This window comes from Salmo salar, chromosome 13, assembly GCF_965601325.2.
Source record: "Salmo salar chromosome 13, fSalSal1, whole genome shotgun sequence".
NCBI classification, from domain to species: Eukaryota; Metazoa; Chordata; class Actinopteri; order Salmoniformes; family Salmonidae; genus Salmo; species Salmo salar.
Window position 1 is genome coordinate 16578325 of NC_138303.1, and position 23584 is coordinate 16601908.

The window sequence follows — 23584 nt, forward strand, 5'->3', positions numbered from 1 at the left end:
GTAGCATGTACAGTACATCTGAAGACTGCATAATTAGATGTTTAGCCATGTCATCCTGAGGCAGAAGTATTATACACATACAATGTATAAGAATGAATCAAATTTTATTTTCACATACTCATCACAAAGTAGCAACTTCACTGCATTGTGTCAAAGCAACGTTGGAACAGAAGGGAAGATGATGCAGGTGTGAAATGCCCATTTTCATTAAGGTATATGAAAATGTCACCTTATGTAATAAAGTTTCTCATATAAGAAAGTGGGTACAGTATTCAGTGCACTGCAACATCCTAAATGTGGACATTCATGTACTGGAAGTTAAGTAGTTCTGGAGGACCAAGGAATGCGTTTGGGATGGCAGCTTGGCCTCTTCCAGATCACTCAGAAAACACTAAACTACCTTGGAGAGTGCCTCTGTTCCCACTAAAAGCCCAGACATTTACTGCAACATCACCAATCGTGTGTTGATACAAGAATATAATCATTGCGGTCACTCCATTGTACAAAATGTCTTCTATGTTTTGAACAGCAATTTCAGACCAAACGGGTGTTGGTGAATAAGATAATTGTGTAGTCAGGCTGGCATTAACCTTGTGTGTGCTGACCTTTTGTGCCTGAACATATTGTACCAATGTGATTCTGACAAACAAAAATATGAAGATTGACCTTTTCCAGGTTTTTAGGAAGTATAATGGCCTTCCACTTCTGTTTCTATAAACTGCATATTGACAACTACATACTGCATATTGCTCTCAGGGAAATAATGAACATCCCAAACTAAGCAGGCCTTGCCATTCAGAGCATGGCCACAGCCCAATCTAAACTACATCTCTAAAGAAGGGCTCGAGTTAACCAGCTCTCACAGCCACCTTAGATCGGATTATAAATCCTGATCATTTACAGGTAAAAAAAAAGATAAGGAAAGCCAGGATGTCATGTAAAAGTGTGAAATCTGCCTACTGGCTCTAGTCGTCATTATCATTTATTAATATCAAAAGATGAGTATACAATAAAATATTTAATCTATTAACAAAGTAAATTAATTCACCCCGCCCCTGTATCTGAATCAGATGACCAAAGACAATACATTTATTACAATAGAAAAATACTGTACAGATGCGCTTTAAAAAATCATTTAAGAGCTCTCTATCCATTTCTCGTCATTAAGAAATTGCACAGAAGAAAATAAAACTAATATCTAATTTTAAAGACGTAGCCATTTATTTGCTTCTACTAAGAGAGTACAAATTATATTTGAATCCGAAAAATATGCATCTGTTTATGTCCTGCACCAGAGAGTCTATCTCAAAATCACCGTTGATAGTGGAAAACTAATCCTAACCAGAAATGAAATATCTCCCCGAGCACCAAGATGCCCAATTTATGTGTGTCTGATAATTCAATGAAAAACAAATAATGGATCGCAAGAGAAAATATACAATGCCACGGCACCTCCAAATGTATTCAAAGTGTCTGCATCTAATACTATGGTTTTCTTTACCTTTCTGTTCCATATAAATCACATTGCAATGTTTCGGTTAATGCAGTTCTTGATATAAAGAAAACAGAGTAATAGGAGAATGTAATCTAATTTTAAAAACAGGAGTTAACTGAAACCAGGTTATCCATGCTGTTAATGTAAATCCACAAAAAAAAAAAAAAAAGAACTATCTTTTGGTGTATTTTTCAATAGTACACTGTTGACACAGTCACAAAATGTTTTCCATGTCAGCAGTCAAGTTAAGATATTGGACAATCAAGAAGCAAAGTGTCACTGACCACATCATGATGATACATTTTGATGCATCAACAGCGGACTAATGGAAAAATTCTAAAAGATAGCTTTTGAGTGGATTTTCCCTTTAAAAAAGGTTCAATGCAGCTGTAATGATCTGAATATCAAATAATTTCTGTGTAACAATTAAGTACCTTACTGATTTAAAAAAAAAAAGTAAATGTGGGGGGCGAGGTCAAATCATGATGTCAGTGATCTTCAGGTCAGACAGTCGGAGTTCTAGAAAGATGCCACAGTTTCCGATTCGGAATTCCGAGGTGGATGACCGTTCAAAATTTTTTTACCAGTCAGAGTTTTTTCTTCTTCTCAGAGTTCTCTTGAAGGCACTGAAGTCAGATATTTCCGAGTTGTATTGAACACGCCATAATTGGAGGGATATGTATCCTGAAAACTAGCCGTTATTGGTAGGGAGGTTTGAAACTCTGTTATCGGTCTAACTTAGAATGCCTGGTGATGTCACCAGGCATGCCAAAACTCCACCCATGCAAAACAAGCAGAAATTCAGGTCTTCTTTTTAAAACAGCTTACACCAAAAGGGCATAATGTTCACAATTTCACAGTATTATTCCAACCTCATTATGTGGAAATATATAAAACACAGGAAATCAAGTTTTTGACTGCATTGGGCCTTTAACCTCATACATTGTGATTTACCTTCTAGAGCAAAATGCGTTCAATTCTATTCAAACAGCCTCAAGGGAATCTGCCTCGATTTGAGCTCAATTGAGAAGAGACAGCAGTGGATCAAAGTTAGAGGTCATCTTTCCAGCAGTGCATCACAGTAAAGATAGATAGTGGTGCACAGATATTCACAATTCATAGGTCTTGAATCATCTAAATTATGATTGACTATATCCAATCACTAAGAGGTCCATTTGGCATCAGCATAGACAGACACTGCATACCTTAGTCTGATTAAGCAATGACAGATTTCATCATTCAATGTTCTACTATATTGGTCTCCCCAGATTTACACGATAATCTTTCAAAAAAATTAAAATAAAAAAAAAAGAATAAATTGTATTCCTCACTCTTCTCCACCGGCCTGAGAATCTAGCCTCTCACTCCTTGTTCAATGCAGAACAGAGGAAGAAGGTTCAAGTTTTTTTGGAATAGAAAAGAAATAAAATTCAAAATCAAAAAGCCCTATCAACTCAGGAAAAAGAGAAAAAAAACCCTAACAAATCTGCTTCAGTCTGTTTCCATGTTGACACAGGGAGTGGCTCCCTCCATCCCATCGTGTTTGGGAGAAGTGACATCATTAGCAGGCTGGGTGGGAGAGGAACTGTCCAAGGGGGCAGGTAAGGTGGGCTGGCGAATCTTATCTTGTCGGTGGTAGAACAGGAGGTAGGCAGCATTGGTCTAGAAGGGGAGGGTATAGGCAAAAGAGGGGAGATCATGACATTGCAAGACAACAAAAAAATGTATAAATAATTCTCAGCTGTCATTTAGCTAAACTTACCACAATTTGTTCCTCCCTTGCATATGTCACCTTGCTGTCATCGAAGTAATACCATTGTCCGTTGTCTTTGTTCCGGGCATAACTGGTGTCTGTGGAGAGAAATGTTAAACACTACCTTGAAGGCATATATCAAAGTATGACATACAAAAGCAGTGTCTCACAATGTCCATCTCTGAGTCCGCCGTAGTGGTTGGATACTGCTATCAGATCATATCGGCTCGGCGGCTCTCCGTTTGTACCGGTCTTCCTCAGCAGACAACCAGAAAAGTCGAGGTGTCTGCAATAAAGAGCAACAGGGTTGGATTAGGATAGCTCCTCTCAACACTAATAACTTTGTAGCGGCTTAGAGTTTTTACACTAGTCACACTGACATCCTTCCCACTTAAAACATGTGGACTGAATGTATATTATTATACTGAACAAAACTATAAATACAACAATTTCAATGATTTTATTGTGTTACAGTTAATATAAGGAAATCAGTCAATTGAAATAAATTCATTAGGCCCTAATCTATGGATTTCATGACATGGTAGGGGCACAGCCATGGGTGGGCTTGGGCGGGGGAGAGCATAGGCCCACCCACTGGGGAGCCAGGCCCAGCCAATAGACAGAAATACTCCTCAGTTTCATCAGCTGTCTGGTCTCAGATGATCCCTCAGGTGATGAATCCGAATGTGGAGGTCATGGGCTGGCTTGGTTACACGTGGTCTGCGGTTGGACGTACTGCCAAATTCTCTAAACGACGTTGGAGGCGGCTTATGGTAGAGAAATTAACATAAAATTCTCTGGCAACAGCTCTGGTGGACATTCCTGCAGTCAGCATGCCAATTGCACGCTCCCTCAAAACCAGAGACATCTGTGGCATTGTGTTGTGTGACAAACCTGCACATTTTAGAGTTTTCTTTTGTTGTCACAATGTGCACCTGTGTAATGATCATGCTGTTTAATCAGCTTCTTGATATGCCAAACCTGTCAAGTGGATGGATCATCTTGGCTAAGGAGAAATGCTGATTAACAGGGGTGTAAACAAATTTGTGCACAAATTTATAGAGAAATAAACTTAGTGTGTATGAAAAAGTATATTTTATTTCAGCTCATGAAACATGGGACCAACACTTTCTTTACATGTTGCATTTATATTTTTGTTCAGTATAGAAGACACAGACAGGATGTAACTAACCTGAGAGGGAAGTCAACGATGATGTCCAGCTTCTCCCTGGAGTACTTGGTGTAAGAGAAGCGCTTCAGGTGGATGATGAGAACCTCTGGCAGTGACCACAGGTCCAGTTTCTTAGTGGCCAGTTGGTGTTTCTTACACATTGGGCAGTACCTGCAGCAAACACATGCAACACATCTTTAGAAGACCATTGTGCACAAATCACAACAGTATTTAGCAGTAAGTTGTAATATGTTACTGAAAATATTAAGTCTTCATCTTTTCCTGAGAGACCTGACATTTTAACTCTATTCAGCATCATTCTTGTTAGACAGATCGATAGATACTGTAGATGGACAGATACTACTTCTTTAACTTAGATATCTACTGTAGATACATACTATAGTATGTATCTATAGTATCTAAGTTAAAGATTAAATCAAATCTACAGTATACAGTAAATAGATAATACTGTAGATATATAAATACTTTAAAATAGATCGATAGTGTAGATAGATAAATACTATAAATAAATACTGTAGATCTAGATACTGTAGATATATACTGTACATAGATAAATATACATACAGTACATAGATAAATACAGTAGATAGCTAGATACATATTGTAGATAATGTAGATAGATACTGTATAGCTCTAGGAAGAATCTCAGTGGTTCCAAACTTCTTCCATTTAAGAATGATGGAGGCCACTGTGTTCTTGGGGACCTTCAATGCTGCAGAAATGTTTTGGTACCCTTCCCCAGATCTGTTCCTCGACACAATCCTGTCTTGGATCTCTACGGACAATTCCTTCGACCTCATGGGTTGGTTTTTGCTCTGACATGCACTGTCAACTGTGGGACCTTATATAGACAGGTGTGTGCCTTTCTAAATCATGTCCAATCAATTGAATTTACCACAGGTGAACTCCAATCAAGTTGAAGAAACATCTCAAGGATGATTCAAAGGAAATAGGATGCACCTGAGCTCAATTTTGAGTCTCATAGCAAAGGGTCTGAAAACTTATGTGAATAAGGTATTTGATTTTTATGTTTTATAAATTTGCAGAAAATTCTTAAAACCTATTTTCGCTTTGTCATTATGAGGTATTGTGTGTAGATTACTGAGGATTTTTAAAAATGTATTTAATGAATGTTACAATAAGGCTGTAATGTAACAAAATGTGGAAAAAGTAAAGGGGTCTGAATAGTTTCCAATGGCACAGGATAGATGGGGTAAGATAGATAGATAGATGGGGTAAGATAGATAGATAGATGGGGTAAGATAGATAGATAGATAGATAGATAGATAGATAGATAGATAGATAGATAGATAGATAGATAGATAGATAGATAGATAGATAGATAGATAGATAGATAGATAGATAGATAGATAGATAGATAGATAGATAGATAGATAGATAGATAGATAGATAGATAGATAGATAGATAGATAGATAGATAGATAGATAGATAGATAGATAGATAGATAGATAGATAGATAGATAGATAGATAGATAGATAGATAGATAGATAGATAGATAGATAGATAGATAGATAGATAGATAGATAGATAGATAGATAGATAGATAGATAGATAGATAGATAGATAGATAGATAGATAGATAGATAGATAGATAGATAGATAGATAGATAGATAGATAGATAGATAGATAGATAGATGATAGGGTAAGATAGATAGATAGATGGGGTAAGATAGATAGATAGATAGATAGATAGATAGATAGATAGATAGATGGGGTAAGATAGATAGATAGATAGATAGATAGATAGATGGGGTAAGATAGATAGATAGATAGATAGATAGATGGGGTAAGATAGATAGATAGATAGATGGGGTAAGATAGATAGATAGATGGGGTAAGATAGATAGATAGATGGGGTAAGATAGATAGATAGATAGATAGATAGATAGATGGGGTAAGATAGATAGATAGATGGGGTAAGATAGATAGATAGATAGATAGATAGATAGATAGATAGATAGATAGATAGATAGATAGATAGATAGATAGATAGATAGATAGATAGATAGATAGATAGATAGATAGATAGATAGGGTAAGATAGATAGATAGGGTAAGATAGATAGATAGATAGATAGATGGGGTAAGATAGATAGATAGATAGATAGATAGATGGGGTAAGATAGATAGATAGATGGGGTAAGATAGATAGATAGATAGATAGATGGGGTAAGATAGATAGATAGATAGATGGGGTAAGATAGATAGATAGATAGATGGGGTAAGATAGATAGATAGATAGATGGGGTAAGATAGATAGATAGATAGATAGATAGATGGGGTAAGATAGATAGATAGATAGATAGATGGGGTAAGATAGATAGATAGATAGATGGGGTAAGATAGATAGATAGATAGATAGATAGATAGATAGATAGATAGATAGATAGATAGATAGATAGATAGATAGATAGATAGATAGATAGATAGATAGATAGATAGATAGATAGATAGATGGGGTAAGATAGATAGATAGATAGATGGGGTAAGATAGATAGATAGATAGATGGGGTAAGATAGATAGATAGATAGATGGGGTAAGATAGATAGATAGATAGATGGGGTAAGATAGATAGATAGATAGATAGATAGATAGATAGATAGATAGATAGATAGATAGATAGATAGATAGATGGGGTAAGATAGATAGATGGGGTAAGATAGATAGATAGATAGATAGATAGATAGATAGATAGATAGATAGATAGATAGATAGATAGATAGATAGATAGATGGGGTAAGATAGATAGATAGATGGGGTAAGATAGATAGATAGATAGATGGGGTAAGATAGATAGATAGATAGATGGGGTAAGATAGATAGATAGATAGATAGATAGATAGATAGATAGATAGATAGATAGATAGATAGATAGATAGATAGATAGATAGATAGATAGATAGATAGATAGATAGATAGATAGATGGGGTAAGATAGATAGATAGATGGGGTAAGATAGATAGATAGATAGATGGGGTAAGATAGATAGATAGATAGATAGATGGGGTAAGATAGATAGATAGATAGATAGATGGGGTAAGATAGATAGATAGATAGATGGGGTAAGATAGATAGATAGATAGATGGGGTAAGATAGATAGATAGATAGATAGATGGGGTAAGATAGATAGATAGATAGATAGATGGGGTAAGATAGATAGATAGATAGATGGGGTAAGATAGATAGATAGATAGATGGGGTAAGATAGATAGATAGATAGATGGGGTAAGATAGATAGATAGATAGATGGGGTAAGATAGATAGATAGATAGATGGGGTAAGATAGATGGGGTAAGATAGATAGATAGATAGATGGGCTAAGATAGATGGGGTAAGATAGATAGATAGATGGGGTAAGATAGATTTGTATTTATTTATTTCTATTTCACCTTTATTTAACCAGGTAGGCAAGTTGAGAACAAGTTCTCATTTACAATTGCGACCTGGCCAAGATAAAGCAAAGCAGTTCGACAACATACAAAAACACAGAGTTACACATGGAGTAAAACAACGTACAATCAATCAATGATGCAGTAGAAAAAAATAAGACTATATACAATATGAGCAAATGATGTGAGATAAGGGAGGTGAGGCAAAAAAGGCCATGGTGGCAAAGTAAATAAAGTATAGCAAGTAAAACACTGGAATGGTAGATTTGTAGTTTGAAGAAAGTTCAAAGTTAAAATATAAATAATATGGTGCAAAGGAGCAAAATAAATAAAATAAATAAATACAGTAGGGGAAGAGGTAGTAGTTTGGGCTAAATTATAGATGGGCTATGTACAGGTGCAGTGATCTGGGAGCTGCTCTGATAGCTGGTGCTTAAAGCTAGTGAGGGAGATAAGTGTTTCCAGTTTCAGAGATTTTTGTAGTTCGTTCCAGTCATTGGCAACAGAGAACTGGAAGGAGAGACGACCAAAGGAGGAGTTGGCTTTAGGGGTGACCAGAGAGATATACCTGCTGGAGCGCGTGCTACAGGTGGGTGCTGCTATGGTGACCAGTGAGCGGAGATAAGGGGGGACTTTACCTAGCAGGGTCTTGTAGATGACCTGGAACCAATGTGTTTGGCGACGATTATGAAGCGAAGGCCAGCCAACGAGAGCGTACAGGTCGCAGTGGTGGGTAGTATATGGGGCTTTGGTGACAAAACGGATGGCACTGTGATAGACTGCATCCAGCTTGTTGAGTAGGGTATTGGAGGCTATTTTGTAAATGACATCGCCGAAGTCGAGGATTGGTAGGATGGTCAGTTTTACGAGGGTATGTTTGGCAGCATGAGTGAAGGATGCTTTGTTGCGAAATAGGAAGCCAATTCTAGATTTAACTTTGGATTGGAGATGATTGATGTGAGTCTGGAAGGAGAGTTTACAGTCTAACCAGACACCTAGGTATTTGTAGTTGTCCACAAATTCTAAGTTAGAACCGTCCAGAGAAGTGATGCTGGACAGGCGGGCAGGTGCAGGCAGCGATCGGTTGAAGAGCATGCATTTAGTTTTACTTGTGTTTAGGAGCAGTTGGAGACCACGGAAGGAGAGTTGAATGGCATTGAAGCTCGTCTGGAGGGTTGTTAACACAGTGTCCAAAGAAGGGCCAGAAGTATACAGAATGGTGTTGTCTGCGTAGAGGTGGATCAGAAATTCATCAGCAGCAAGAGCGACATCATTGATGTATACAGAGAAAAGAGTTGGCCCAAGAATTGAACCCTGTGGTACCCCCATAGAGACTGCCAGAGGTCCGGACAGCAGGCCCTCCGATTTGACACACTGAACTCTGTCAGAGAAGTAGTTGGTGAACCAGGCGACGCAAGCTTTGGCCAGGTCAATGAATACGGCAGCACAGTATTGTTTCTTATCGATGGCGGTTACGATGTCGTTTAGGACCTTGAGCGTGGCTGAGGTGCACCCATGACCAGCTCTGAAACCAGATTGCATAGCAGAGAGGGTGCGGTGGGATTCGAAATGGTCGGTAATCTGTTTGTTTACTTGGCTTTCGAAGACCTTAGAAAGGCAGGGTAGGATGGATATAGGTCTGTAGCAATTTGGGTCAAGAGTGTCACCTCCTTTGAAGAGGGGGATGACAGCAGCTGCTTTCCAATCTATGGGAATCTCAGACGACACGAAAGAGAGGTTGAACAGGCTAGTAATAGGGGTTGCAATAATTTCGGCAGATAATTTTAGAAAGAAAGGGTCCAGATTGTCAAGCCCAGCTGATTTGTAGGGGTCCAGATTTTGCAGCTCTTTCAGAACATCAGCTGAATGGATTTGGGAGAAGGAGAAATGGGGGAGGCTTGGGCGAGTAGCTGTGGGGGGTGCAGTGCTGTTGAATGCAGTAGGGGTAGTTAGGTGGAAAGCATGGCCAGCCGTAGAAAAATGCTTATTGAAATTCTCAATTATAGTGGGCTTATCAGTGGTGACAGAGTTTCCTATCCTCAGTGCAGTGGGCAGTTGGGAGGAGGTGTTGGACTTTACAATGTCCCAGAACTTTTTAGAGTTTGAGTTGCAGGAAGCAAATTTCTGTTTGAAAAAGCTAGCCTTGGCGTTTTTAACTGCCTTGAAAAGTTGCATATCGCGGGGGCAGTTCGATGCTAATGCAGAACGCCACAGGATATTTTTGTGTTGGTTAAGGGCAGTCAGGTCTGGGGAGAACCAAGGGCTATATCTGTTTCTGGTTCTAAATTTCTTGAAAGGGGCATGCTTATTTAAGATGGTGAGGAAGGCATTTAAAAAAAATAACCAGGCATCCTCTACTGACGGGATGAGGTCAATATCCTTCCAGATAGATGGGGTAAGATCGATAGAAATGACAGGATAGATCGATAGAAATGGCAGGTGTGGGGGCAGTAGTACCAAGGGTTTTCTTCCTCCAGGGTCTCCACAGTGGTGAAGAGCTCAATGCACTCCTGCAGCTGCACTGTGGTCTGCTGGTGAGGGACCTCCATGCTTTGGTGTTTCACATACTTCTGTGGATGGAAGGAGTTCTGGAGTTAGCTAAATGACCAGCAAGCAGGCCCAAACACATTAAACACCTTCACACTTTAATAACACATGTACTGTAAAGCATTATTCACACATACCTCTGCCTCATTCTCGTTGTAGTATTTCTTCTTCATGTCAGGATCCCAGTCCATGGCTACATATGGCTGAGCTGTGAAAGAGATACAGTAATATTAAATCAAATGTCCAGCTAATAAGCTCCAAAACAAAGGAAAAAGTACACTACTTGGCCAAATGTATGTGGACACCTGCTTGTCGAACATCTAATTCCAAAATCATGGGCATCAATATGGAGTTGGTCCCCCCTTCGCTGCTGTAACAGCCTCCACTCTTCTGGGAAGGCTGGATGTTGGAACATTGCTGGGGGGGACTAATGCCACAGGAGCATTAGCGATGTTGGGCGATTAGGCCTGGCTCGCAGTCTGTGTTCCAATTCATCCTAAAGGTGTTTGATGGGGTTGAGGTCAGGGCTCTGTGCAGGCCAGTCAAGTTCTTCCACACCAATCTCAACAAACCATTTCTGTATGGACCTCGCTTTGTGGGGCGGCAGATTTTTACCTTGTCAGCTCGGGGATTCGATCCCGCAACCTTTCGATAACTGGCCCAACGCTCTAACCACAAAGTAGCCTTGTGGTTAGAGCGTTGGGCCAGTTACCGAAAGGTTGCTGGATCGAATCCCCGAGCTGACAAGGTAAAAATCTGTCGTTCTGCTCCTGAACAAGGCAGTTAACCCACTGTTCCACGGTAGGCCGTCATTGTAAATAACTGAATTGCATAGTTAAATAAAGGTTACATTTAAAAATGTAAAAAAATTGTCCACAAAGCTGGAAGCACAGAATGGTCTAGAATGTCATTGTATGCTGTAGCATTAATATTTCCCTTCACTGGAACTAAAGGGGCCTAGCCTGAACCATGAAAAACAGCCCAGACCATTATTCCTCCTCCACCAAACATTACAGTGGGCACTATGCATTTAGGCAGGTAGCGTTCTCCTGGCATACACCAAACCCAGATTCATCCGTCGCATTGCTAGATGGTGAAGAGCGATTCATCACTCCAGACAACACGTTTCCAGTGCTCCAGAGTCCAATGGTGGTGAGCATTACACCACTCCAGCCGACGCTTGGCATTGCACATTTTAGGCTTGTGTGTGGCTGTTCGGCCATGGAAACCCATTTCATGAAGCTCCCGACGAACAGTTTTTGTGCGGCCGTTGCTTCCAGAGACAGTTTGGAACTCGGTGGTGATGTTGCAACCGAGGACAGACAGTTTTTACACGATATGCACTTCAGCGGTCCTGTTCTGTGAGCTTGTGTGGCCTGCCACTTCGCGGCTAAGTCGTTGTGGCTCCTAGACATTTCCACTACAAAATAACAGCACTTACAGTTGCCTGGGGCAGCTCTAGCAGGGCAGAAATTTGACAAACTGACTTGTTGGAAAGGTGGCATTCTATGACAGTGCCACAATGAAAGTCACTGAGCTCTTCAGTGAGGCTATTCTACTGCCAATGTTTGTCTATGGAGATTGCACGGCTGTGTGCTCGATTTTATACACCCGTCAGCAACGGTTGTGGCTGAAATAGCCGAATCCACTAATTTAAAGGAGTGTCCACATACTGCTGTATATACAGCGTATATGAGTCTAGCTACAGGAGTGATAAAGCAGTTGGCAGTGTGAAAGTGATGTTTGAGACTCACAGCTAAAAGAGAAGGCACTGCCGTCCTCCCCCATGCCTCTCTCTGTGGTGCCATTGGAGTTGACTGCCTGGATGGAGAAGAGCAGCTTCCTCCGTCTGGCCTCGCAGCCCTTTCTCTTTGCCTGCCTCCTGTTGGCCTGTGGCAGGCAGGGGGGGCACTCACCCCTCTCCTCCGCCTCCTCCTCCTCCTCACATGGCTGCTGCTGCTGGTGGCCTGCACCCTGCTGGCTGTCTGTTGGGCCTGTAGCACTGGCATCAACACTAGCACCACCACTGGCTCCAGCACCACCACTGGCTCCAGCACCACCACTGGCTCCAGCACCACCACTGGCTCCAGCACCACCACTGGCTCCAGCACTGCAGGATGCCGAGGCACTGTCCTCTGTGCTACACCCTGCCCTGACCTCACTGCTGGCCCCCTCGTCAGCTTGTGCCTCTCCTCCAGACTCCTGGGTCTGGTCTGGCTGAGTCTGGGTCACAGCAGGCCCTTGGCCGACACCATCACAACAGTGATCTCTCTTGGAGGGTTCTGGCCTCTCACAGTCATCCTCACCGTCATCTGTGGAGACAGACAAAATTGTGGAGTGGAGACACTAAGTAAAATCGTGAGTTTGTAGAAATCCATTCTGTCCAGCGTAGCAATTATTTGCTAAGTGAGATAATTTTAGAGCTCAGTTACCGTAGCTGACACCATTGGTCTGGGTCTTGTACAATTCTTCCTCCTCATCGTCGTCATCATCATCTTCACCCTCCTCCTCATCCTCCTCCTCCACCTCCTCTGAGGGATCTGGTGGTCGGACATACCGCCTGTGAAAACATCACCGCACCATCTTTCAGACACAGCATCTTTACAACCAGTTATCACAATCAAACTTGATAAGAACCTCCATTATAAAGCATCGACTCTTAACTGATGTTTGGTCTGACAGTAACTCACGCTAGCCGCTGCAGGAAGAGGTGATAGAGGGCGTCGCGGCTGCACTGGCCTCGAGGAACGGTCATGAGCAGTGGGTGTCCGAACAGGGAGGTCCCGTAGCTGCTGCTCCCTGAGCCGTAGTCCCTGTAGTGGGAGCGCTCCCTCAGGTACAGAGCCAGCACCACCTCATCCCCCTCCTCCTCCATAGAGCCTCTGTTCAGCTCATACCTATCAGGAAAACACACAGGACAGGTGTCAGGGGAGATGCTGAAGCCAACAGGAAAAGACCCCAAAAGTATGTTTTTGGTGTGGAGGTAGATGCTGTTTTTTTACATACACAAATATGTCATCCCGGTCCAGGATGCAGCTTAGAGACTCATCAGCATGGTACAGCTTATAGAAGCGATGGTTGAACACGTCAGCCACAACCATCTGAAATTGGAAATAAGGAAATGAGAGAGGCACAGGTCAGTATCAACTCAACATTTCATGTGACAAATGACAAAAGAGTTACCAGAAGCTACTGTTTATTTCACAGTGACTTTAAAACTATGTCTTACTTGATTGGCTGGGATTTTGGTCATTTCCGAGAGAACGGAGCACAGGTCAAACACTTTGCCAGCTTTGGGTACAACCAAGCGATGCTGGTGGGAGAATAAACAAATAAATCAATACACATGATCACATATAACAAGCATGATGTAGGGCCAACTACAGCAAGATGAATCTTGTACCTGAACAGGTTTGGCCACAGGGTCCAGAGAGACGAAGAATACTTCCATTACCCGGTCTTTGCTAACAGGCAGGGGCACGCTCAGGTAGCAGAAGGGGTCAAAGGTGACAGACACTTTGCGGCACTCGGGGCAAACCAGGGTGGACTTGAACAAGCCGTGGAAGGTGTCAACAATCACGGAGTCGTTCCGTCTCCGGTGGTTACGCCACGCCTCCTCTGCCACTTCCTGAACGTTGAGGTCAAAGGTTGAGTGTGAAAATGCCTTTTAGGTCTACTACAGCTTGCAGAGCCATGGTGGTACACTATTTTACTATTATTCTCCCTGCCCTCTTTCCACTACAGGTTGTTACCTGGTCAGGCCTGCCAGCGGCGTCCTTCAGCTCGATGTACTCCTTGTTCTTGACCCGATTGAGATCCTCATGAAGCCCGTCCAGCAGGAAAGAGAGCAGCTCCTGGGAGTCATGCTGCTGGTAGCCCAGAAACTGGGAGGCAAAGTGACCAACCTTGGTCTGGTATGAAAAACAACACACAAGGTACTCAAGGTACGCATGGTAACACCTTAGCATGACAGACTGACAAGCCTCTTTAATTTATTATAAAATTGTGGGCAGAGTGTCACACACTGATAACTACCTTGAAGATCCTGGGAACCACAGAGTAGTGCCTCCCCGACCACATCTGTTTGATGACGTCAGCGTAGGCCTCCGCGATCTCCCCCTTCATGCCCAGGGGGTTGGTGAAGTTGAGCTCCTCCAGATAGGCATTCCTCAGGAAGTACTCCGTCAGTGGAGGTGTGTTACTGAGACACTGGACAGAGCAGGGAGAGGAACACAATCCATCCATCATAGACCAGGACCCTGCATTTAGGTACAGCATTGACACATTATGTAGTAATGATGACTTACCTGCAGTGCAGAGTTCATGAAACATGTGTTTCCCAGATTGGTGAGGCCACAGACTCCTGGCTGGCCCCGGTAAGAGTCCTGCTCCTCCACAGAGTTCCTCCTACAAGACAGGGAAGGAGAAACATATCTTCTACTGAATAATACAATAAGACAAAAGGTAGTGTACACTCCTACAGATACAACACGTTTTCTTATCCGACATATGGGAATCACCATTACCACAAAACTGCTTTGCTACATTAGCAACAGTACATTCTCTAATGACACACTGATAATATTAGCAAAGAAAGAAAAATGGTTAAAAGAAAGAACCCCCACATGATCTGCGGTCTGGAGCTGGGCCAGGTACCATCTGCATTCCTCATCTCCATGATCACCGTCTGCAATTCAGGCAGGACATGTTACAACACAGCTGCCATTGAAACACACTACCACTGTATCTCAGCGCTGACAGTCAGGGGAGCATTAGGGTGTGGGGAGGGGTGGGATGAGGGGAGGGGTGGGATGAGGGGCGGAGCACTGACAGTCAGAGGAGCAGGTAGGTGTGGGGAGGGGTGGGATGAGGGGAGGGGTGGGATGAGGGGCGGAGCACTGACAGTCAGGGGAGCAGGTAGGTGTGGGGAGGGGTGGGATGAGGGGAGGGGTGGGATGAGGGGCGGAGCACTGACAGTCAGGGGAGCAGGTAGGTGTGGGGAGGGGTGGGATGAGGGGAGGGGTGGGATGAGGGGAGGGGTGGGATGAGGGGCGGAGCACTGACAGTCAGGGGACCAGGTAGGTGTGGGGAGGGGTGGGATGAGGGGCGGAGCACTGAAGTCAGGGGAGCAGTAGGGTGTGGGGAGGGGTGGGATGAGGGGCGGAGCACTGACAGTCAGAGGAGCAGGTAGGTGTGGGGAGGGGTGGGATGAGGGGAGTGGTGGGATGAGGGGCGGAGCACTGACAGTCAGGGGAGCAGGTAGGTGTGGGGAGGGGTGGGATGAGGGGAGGGGTGGGATGAGGGGAGGGGTGGGATGAGGGGCGGAGCACTGACAGTCAGGGGAGCAGGTAGGTGTGGGGAGGGGTGGGATGAGGGGAGTGGTGGGATGAGGGGCGGAGCACTGACAGTCAGGGGAGCAGGTAGGTGTGGGGAGGGGTGGGATGAGGGGAGGGGTGGGATGAGGGGAGGGGTGGGATGAGGGGCGGAGCACTGACAGTCAGGGGAGCAGGTAGGTGTGGGGAGGGGTGGGATGAGGGGAGGGGTGGGATGAGGGGAGGGGTGGGATGAGGGGCGGAGCACTGACAGTCAGGGGAGCAGGTAGGTGTGGGGAGGGGTGGGATGAGGGGAGTGGTGGGATGAGGGGCGGAGCACTGACAGTCAGGGGAGCAGGTAGGTGTGGGGAGGGGTGGGATGAGGGGAGGGGTGGGATGAGGGGAGGGGTGGGATGAGGGGCGGAGCACTGACAGTCAGGGGAGCAGGTAGGTGTGGGGTGGGATGAGGGGAGGGGTGGGATGAGGGGCGGAGCACTGACAGTCAGGGGAGCAGGTAGGTGTGGGGAGGGGTGGGATGAGGGAAGGGGTGGGATGAGGGGCGGAGCACTGACAGTCAGAGGAGCAGGTAGGTGTGGGATGAGGGGCGGAGCACTGACAGTCAGGGGACCAGGTAGGTGTGGGGTGGGATGAGGGGCGGAGCACTGACAGTCAGGGGAGCAGGTAGGTGTGGGGAGGGGTGGGATGAGGGAGGGGTGGGATGAGGGGCGGAGCACTGACAGTCAGGGGAGCAGGTAGGTGTGGGGAGGGGTGGGATGAGGGGCGGAGCACTGACAGTCAGAGGAGCAGGTAGGTGTGGGGAAGGGTGGGATGAGGGGCGGAGCACTGACAGTCAGGGGAGCAGGTAGGTGTGGGGAGGGGTGGGATGAGGGGTGGGATGAGGGGCGGAGCACTGAAGTCAGGGGAGGAGTAGGGTGTGGGGAGGGGTGGGATGAGGGGCGGAGCACTGACAGTCAGAGGAACCGGTAGGTGTGGGGAGGGGTGGGATGAGGGGAGGGGTGGGATGAGGGGCGGAGCACTGACAGTCAGGGGAGAAGCTTGGTGTGGGATGAGGGGAGGGGTGGGATGAGGGGAGGGGTGGGATGAGGGGCGGAGCGCTGACAGACAGGGGAGAAGGTAGGTGTGGGGAGGGGTGGGATGAGGGGCGGAGCACTGACAGTCAGAGGAGCAGGTAGGTGTGGGGAGCGGTGGGATGAGGGGCGGAGCGCTGACAGTCAGGGGAATAGGTAGGTGTGGGGAGGGGTGGGATGAGGGGAGGGGTGGGATGAGGGGCGGAGCACTGACAGTCAGGGGAGCAGGTAGGTGTGGGGAGGGGTGGGATGAGGGGAGGGGTGGGATGAGGGGAGGGGTGGGATGAGGGGCGGAGCACTGACAGTCAGGGGAGCAGGTAGGTGTGGGGAGGGGTGGGATGAGGGAAGGGGTGGGATGAGGGGCGGAGCACTGACAGTCAGAGGAGCAGGTAGGTGTGGGATGAGGGGCGGAGCACTGACAGTCAGGGGACCAGGTAGGTGTGGGGTGGGATGAGGGGCGGAGCACTGACAGTCAGGGGAGCAGGTAGGTGTGGGGAGGGGTGGGATGAGGGAGGGGTGGGATGAGGGGCGGAGCACTGACAGTCAGGGGAGCAGGTAGGTGTGGGGAGGGGTGGGATGAGGGGCGGAGCACTGACAGTCAGAGGAGCAGGTAGGTGTGGGGAAGGGTGGGATGAGGGGCGGAGCACTGACAGTCAGGGGAGCAGGTAGGTGTGGGGAGGGGTGGGATGAGGGGAGGGGTGGGATGAGGGGCGGAGCACTGAAGTCAGGGGAGGAGTAGGGTGTGGGGAGGGGTGGGATGAGGGGCGGAGCACTGACAGTCAGAGGAACCGGTAGGTGTGGGGAGGGGTGGGATGAGGGGAGGGGTGGGATGAGGGGCGGAGCACTGACAGTCAGGGGAGAAGCTTGGTGTGGGATGAGGGGAGGGGTGGGATGAGGGGAGGGGTGGGATGAGGGGCGGAGCGCTGACAGACAGGGGAGAAGGTAGGTGTGGGATGAGGGGAGGGGTGGGATGAGGGGCGGAGCACTGACAGTCAGGGGAGAAGCTTGGTGTGGGATGAGGGGAGGGGTGGGATGAGGGGAGGGGTGGGATGAGGGGCGGAGCGCTGACAGACAGGGGAGAAGGTAGGTGTGGGGAGGGGTGGGATGAGGGGCGGAGCACTGACAGTCAGAGGAGCAGGTAGGTGTGGGGAGCGGTGGGATGAGGGGCGGAGCGCTGACAGTCAGGGGAATAGGTAGGTGTGGGGAGGGGTGGGATGAGGGGAGGGGTGGGATGAGGGGCGGAGCACTGACAGTCAGGGGAGCAGGTAGGTGTGGGGAGGGGTGGGATGAGGGGAGGGGTGGGATGAGGGGAGGGGTGGGATGAGGGGCGGAGCACTGACAGTCAGGGGAGCAGGTAGGTGTGGGGAGGGGTGGGATGAGGGGAGGGGTGGGATGAGGGGCGGAGCACTGACAGTCAGGGGAGCAGATAGGTGTGGGGAGGGGTGGGATGAGGGGAGGGGTGGGATGGGATGAGGGGCGGAGCACTGAAGTCAGGGGAGCAGTAGGGTGTGGGGAGGGGTGGGATGAGGGGCGGAGCACTGACAGTCAGAGGAGCAGGTAGGTGTGGGGAGGGGTGGGATGAGGGGAGGGGTGGGATGAGGGGCGGAGCACTGAAGTCAGGGGAGCAGGTAGGTGTGGGGAGGGGTGGGATGAGGGGAGGGGTGGGATGAGGGGCAGAGCACTGACAGTCAGGGGAGAAGGTAGGTGTGGGATGAGGGGAGGGGTGGGATGAGGGGCGGAGCACTGACAGTCAGGGGAGCAGCTTGGTGTGGGATGAAGGGAGGGGTGGGATGAGGGGAGGGGTGGGATGAGGGGCGGAGCGCTGACAGTCAGGGGAGAAGGTAGGTGTGGGGAGGGGTGGGATGAGGGGCGGAGCACTGACAGTCAGGGGAGCAGGTAGGTGTGGGGAGGGGTGGGATGAGGGGCGGAGCACTGACAGTCAGGGGAGCAGGTAGGTATGGGATGAGGGGAGGGGTGGGATGAGGGGCGGAGCGCTGACAGTCAGGGGAGCAGCTAGGTGTGGGATGAGGGGAGGGGTGGGATGAGGGGCGGAGCGCTGACAGTCAGGGTAACAGACATACCATGCCAGAGCTGAGGCAGGAGTCGAGGACTCTGACGTGGACATTCCTCAGCCTCTCACAGCTGGTGTCTGAGCTCTTCATCCACAGCCGGGTCTCTGCCCCCTCCACCACATCAAACTGCTTCATCATCACCTTCTGAATCGTATCTGAAGAGGAAAACATGAACAAACACACATATATTGAGGTGCACAACGACTCAGCATAGCTACTAACGCATCTTCTGGATGTGTTTCTACTTACGGATGTGATCTGCACGGCTAAACTGTGCCGTCACAACATTTTCCATGTTGCTATGGAGGCACAAGAAGATTTCCACAGGGTAGACCTCAACCTTGACTAGGCTGGGCAGATCCACCACCTGAAACAGACCACGCACAGACCAACAGTCAATGTATTGCCTAATACAAATGAAACACTTCAATGGAAGTTGTGTCTTTTCATAGCCATAACATGAGTCAGTACAACATGATATGACCGTAGGTTCTGCAGGTTCTCTGCATCTCTGTGACCATTCTATTTTGGGGCAATTCCACGCTAACAGAGTGACATTTTACAAAAATGTGTTTACTTGAAGAACAGTGCCAATGCAAAGTTTGGTCACAGAATGACGGTGTGAGCTGTCATTTTGTTACCAAACTTTGCATCTGCACTGTTCTTCAAATAAATGTGTTTTTGTAAAATTGTCAGTGGACATTTTTAAAAGTAGTCCTTGTGCATAGAGTTGTATTGTTTGTTTAACTTTGCAAATCATTGGTTTTTGTTTGACATACATTTCATAGTGAAAGATCTGAGTCTCAGTGTCACTGTGGAATTGCCATTTACCTTCCGCTCCAGGGCAGGCTGGACCTCTACCATGCCATACCAGGCCAGAAGCTTATGCCATGCTTCAGCAGGGATCAACACAAAGTCCTCATTCTCCACCAGACGCTCCTTCAGATGGTATGAATCCAGTTCTGTGGGTATCATAATCAACATGATACGTCTCTGTATTAAATACTGTATCTTCTGTTGTTACAGAACCCCTTTGTGACACTCACCCTCAAACAGCTCTGTGTTGTCAATCTGTCCAGGGAAAGAAGAAGAGTTCTGGTCTCCTGTTTCCACATACTCCTTCCACTGCTCATACCATCGCCTCTCCACCAGGTACCTGCATATGTTAGTTATAAGAACAGCTAAATTGGAGACATATTTTGCCTGCCGACATTAATTAACCAACAACTCCACATCACATCCCCCTAGACTAGTATTTTATCATTACAGCAATCTCCTTTCTGATTGGGGTGCATTTGGTTTATTTACTGATACAATTCTAGCTATAATGGAAAATTCACAATTGCATGAATGGATATTTCAAAATTAGGGCAGCTAACCCTTCGCAAATCATGGCTACCTAGCTAACGTTAGTTGTCTAATTCACTTCTTAATTTGAGTTTGTTAGGACAAAACAGCACTTGAATGGTGTTTCATTCCTTCACACAGATTTCCTGGCCTTTATATAACCACAACGGTAGCAGCGATCATTCCTCATCTGGGTGTTATACTGATAAATCCAGTGGTGTAAAGTACTTAAGTAAAAAATACTTTAAGGTACTACTTAAGTAGTTTTGGGGGGTATCTGTACTTCACTACATTCCTAAATAAAATATACTTTTTAACTCCCTGACACCCAAAAGTACTTATTATATTTCGAATGCTTGGTCTAATTCACACACTTGTCAAGAGAACATCCCTGGTCATCCCTACTGCCTCTGATCTGGCGGACTCACTACATACAAATGCTTGTTTGTAAATTATGTCTGAGTGTTGGAGTGTGCCCCTGGCAATCTGTAAATATGATTTATTTTTTTTAATCAAGAAAATCATGTCGTCTGGTTTGCTTAATATAAGGCAAGTGAAATTATTTATATTTTTTCTTCTTGATACTTAGCAATTACATTTACTTTTGATACTTAAGTGCATTTAAAAACAAATACTTTGACTTTTACTCAAGTAGTATTTTACTGGGGGACTTTAACTTGAGTCATTTTCTATTAAGATGTCTTTACTTCAACTCAACTATGACAATTGGGTACTTTTCCTACCACTGGATAAAACGAAACTTTGCTGGCAAAAACGAAAGTATTAGCCAGCTAACTAGCTAGCTAACGGGTATGAAGGAACGCAAGCGTAGCCAGCTATGCAGTTAGCTAACTTAGATGGCGCTCACTTGCTCAAAATAATAGGGACAACACATAATAATCTGCAAGCTTTAGAAAACAAACAGAATGCCAACAATTTGACACTAAACCGAAAGGGTTGCAAGTTGCTAGATAGCTGTCCCTCTCCTAGCTAGCGTAACAGCTAACAGGCGGGCTAGCCTGCTGGCAGTGTAGCTAGCTAATGTTACAGTAGTTAGTAAGCTTGCTTCCTACAGCCAAAACTTTGACATGATATGTCCCAACAGGCTATGTCAGCTGGGAGTCGGGGACGTGATGTCAATCGTAATAATAGTATCACAATCCAACTAACTAGTTGGTTAACCAAACAACTACCGTGAGCTGACATAACGTTAGCTAGCTAGTTTTCCGCATCATGCTCTCCCTAAAATGCTAACTTGCTAACGCAGTGATCAAACGTCATTCCACAAACACCAGCGCATATATTTCAGGCAATAGTAATAACACACATTTGGCAATTAAAAAATGCCATTTTATAAAGATAATGCTGATTACGATATACGCCATCTAAGCAACAGCAAAGACATCACTGTCATTATTTGTTGTCGGTACATCAGTGTAGGGTTTAAATTCAGAGCAGAGGGCGGGTTAGTTCTAAGTATCTTTAGTCTTACCAAGTATCCCCTGCACGGAGTTCATGTTTCTGAAGTAAAGACTCGATTTCTTTGCGTTGAGTCTCTAATCCAGGAGGTTCTGTAACCGCAGCTGAAGTAGTAGTAGCCATGATAACTCATAAATATCAGAATTCTGCAAGAAAAACACTGAAGTCAACCACCGCATAGATTATGTGGAGAAACCCTTGGTGAGATGATTCAGGAAGCAGGAAGTATTTTGATGGTGACAACATCCTTGAATGCAAAAGTTTTTTGTTGTTGTTGCTTGTCAGTGTTTTCCTTCCAAGCAGGTGATATTGTATCCAGAGGTCACACGTTCAATATGTCAAGAATTATGAATCCAATCGTCACTTCATTCTCTAATGTTAGTGTTTCCCATATCGCCTTGGGGACGGCCAGAATGGTTTATGCTGATCAGTTGAATTAGTTTGATCAGTTAAGGGCAAGAACAAAAACGAGGCCCACCTATTGGGCCCACGGGGTTGGGAAACTGTATACCTGTACTAGTGTATTACTCAATGATGTGTATAAACCCACAGGTTTAGTGCAGCTTGAACCAGCCACCCTGTGGTTATGGCGCTCCAGGCCTCTTGATTGTCCGTAATATGCATGCCTACAGGGCGGCTGTCATAGGCTGTTCTGGTGTAAAATACGTTTTTATAAATTACACATGATTTATGAAGTGTGGTCAATGGATGATGATATTGGAGAGAATATCATGGAGGAATGCCATTTTCATAATAGGCACAAGATGGCACTATACACTCACTTGGTAAAAACATTTGTAAGTAAAAACATGACCTATTTCCTCTGTGGTTGAAATATAAGTAACAAGGCTGTTTTTGTATATTCCTAGCTTTCCTTCTTTTAGGGTTCATTCTATTGACATGGTGTAGTTATGATCAGTTGTAAGTGCTGCTTCAGAGTCTGGTCAGAGTTATCTAAAGGTGTTATTTGATTGCATTTGACACAATGAACTCAAACCTATGACTATCCTAGTTACATTCATCTCTAATACCTGCATCCATAATTACACAGTTACCTAGTGAGGACTAAGTCTCAGTTTCCCCACTGTAGCACGCTGCAGAAATTGACTACCAATTGCAATCACCATGGATGTGATGACAGCTAACATCCCGTGTAGCTCAGTTGGTAGAGCATGGTGTTTGCAATGCCAGGGTTGTGGGTTCGTTTCCCACGGGGTACCAGTATGGAGAAAAAATGTATGAAATGTATGCATTCACTACTGTAAGTCACTCTGGATAAGAGCGTCTGCTAAATGATTAAAATCTAAATGTATGTCCAAAGCCTCAGGAAGTATTGGGGCTGAGGGTGCTGCAGCACCCTGTAAAAAAAAATCTAAATAAAGAATGTGAAAACAATTATTTTCTCAAAAGTGGTACACTGGGCCTTTACTAGTTCTGTATTAGCAGATCGATATAGCCACCTGTAGTGCGGGAATTATTTTTCAGCAGTTTGGTCTCATGTCTGTCTGCCCTTATTTGTTAAATATGCAAACAAGCTTTGGTGTTGGTCTGAGAATGTTAGACTTGCAGAACCCCATGTGTATCTTTTGCAGTGTTAGAACCCTGGGGATATTAGAATTCACTAACACCTCATGGCCATGCTGCCTTTTTGTACCCATAAATAGTTCACATCCTCAAGAGAATCTGCACACGTTTATGGCAAATTGATATCCTATCATTTCCTGTATGTCAATATTCTTCATTGCAGAGGAAGGCATAACTAAGATGTTGGTCACACCTGTGTTTCCAGGTAAAGTTGTTGGTCACACCTGCGTTTCCAGGTAAAGATGTTGGTCACACCTCTGTTTCCAGGTAAAGATGTTGGTCACACCTCTGTTTCCAGGTA

General features: G+C 45.4%; 1 protein-coding gene across 1 annotated transcript; it reads right to left on the reverse strand.

The window, feature by feature from the left end:
• Positions 1-87: 87 nt before the first annotated feature.
• Positions 88-21934, reverse strand: usp11 (ubiquitin specific peptidase 11). The gene is made up of 21 exons (XM_014134585.3): positions 21713-21934; positions 19920-20029; positions 19705-19835; positions 19123-19240; positions 18883-19028; positions 15027-15088; positions 14709-14808; positions 14437-14610; positions 14154-14312; positions 13805-14029; positions 13631-13714; positions 13408-13502; positions 13092-13298; positions 12834-12961; positions 12156-12713; positions 10539-10609; positions 10312-10424; positions 4441-4590; positions 3419-3534; positions 3258-3346; positions 88-3157 (listed from the first exon to the last, which is right to left on the reverse strand). The coding sequence occupies exons 1-21, from the start codon at positions 21820-21822 to the stop codon at positions 2987-2989; spliced, it is 3117 nt and encodes a 1038-aa protein (XP_013990060.3). The 5' UTR covers positions 21823-21934; the 3' UTR covers positions 88-2986.
• Positions 21935-23584: the final 1650 nt, after the last annotated feature.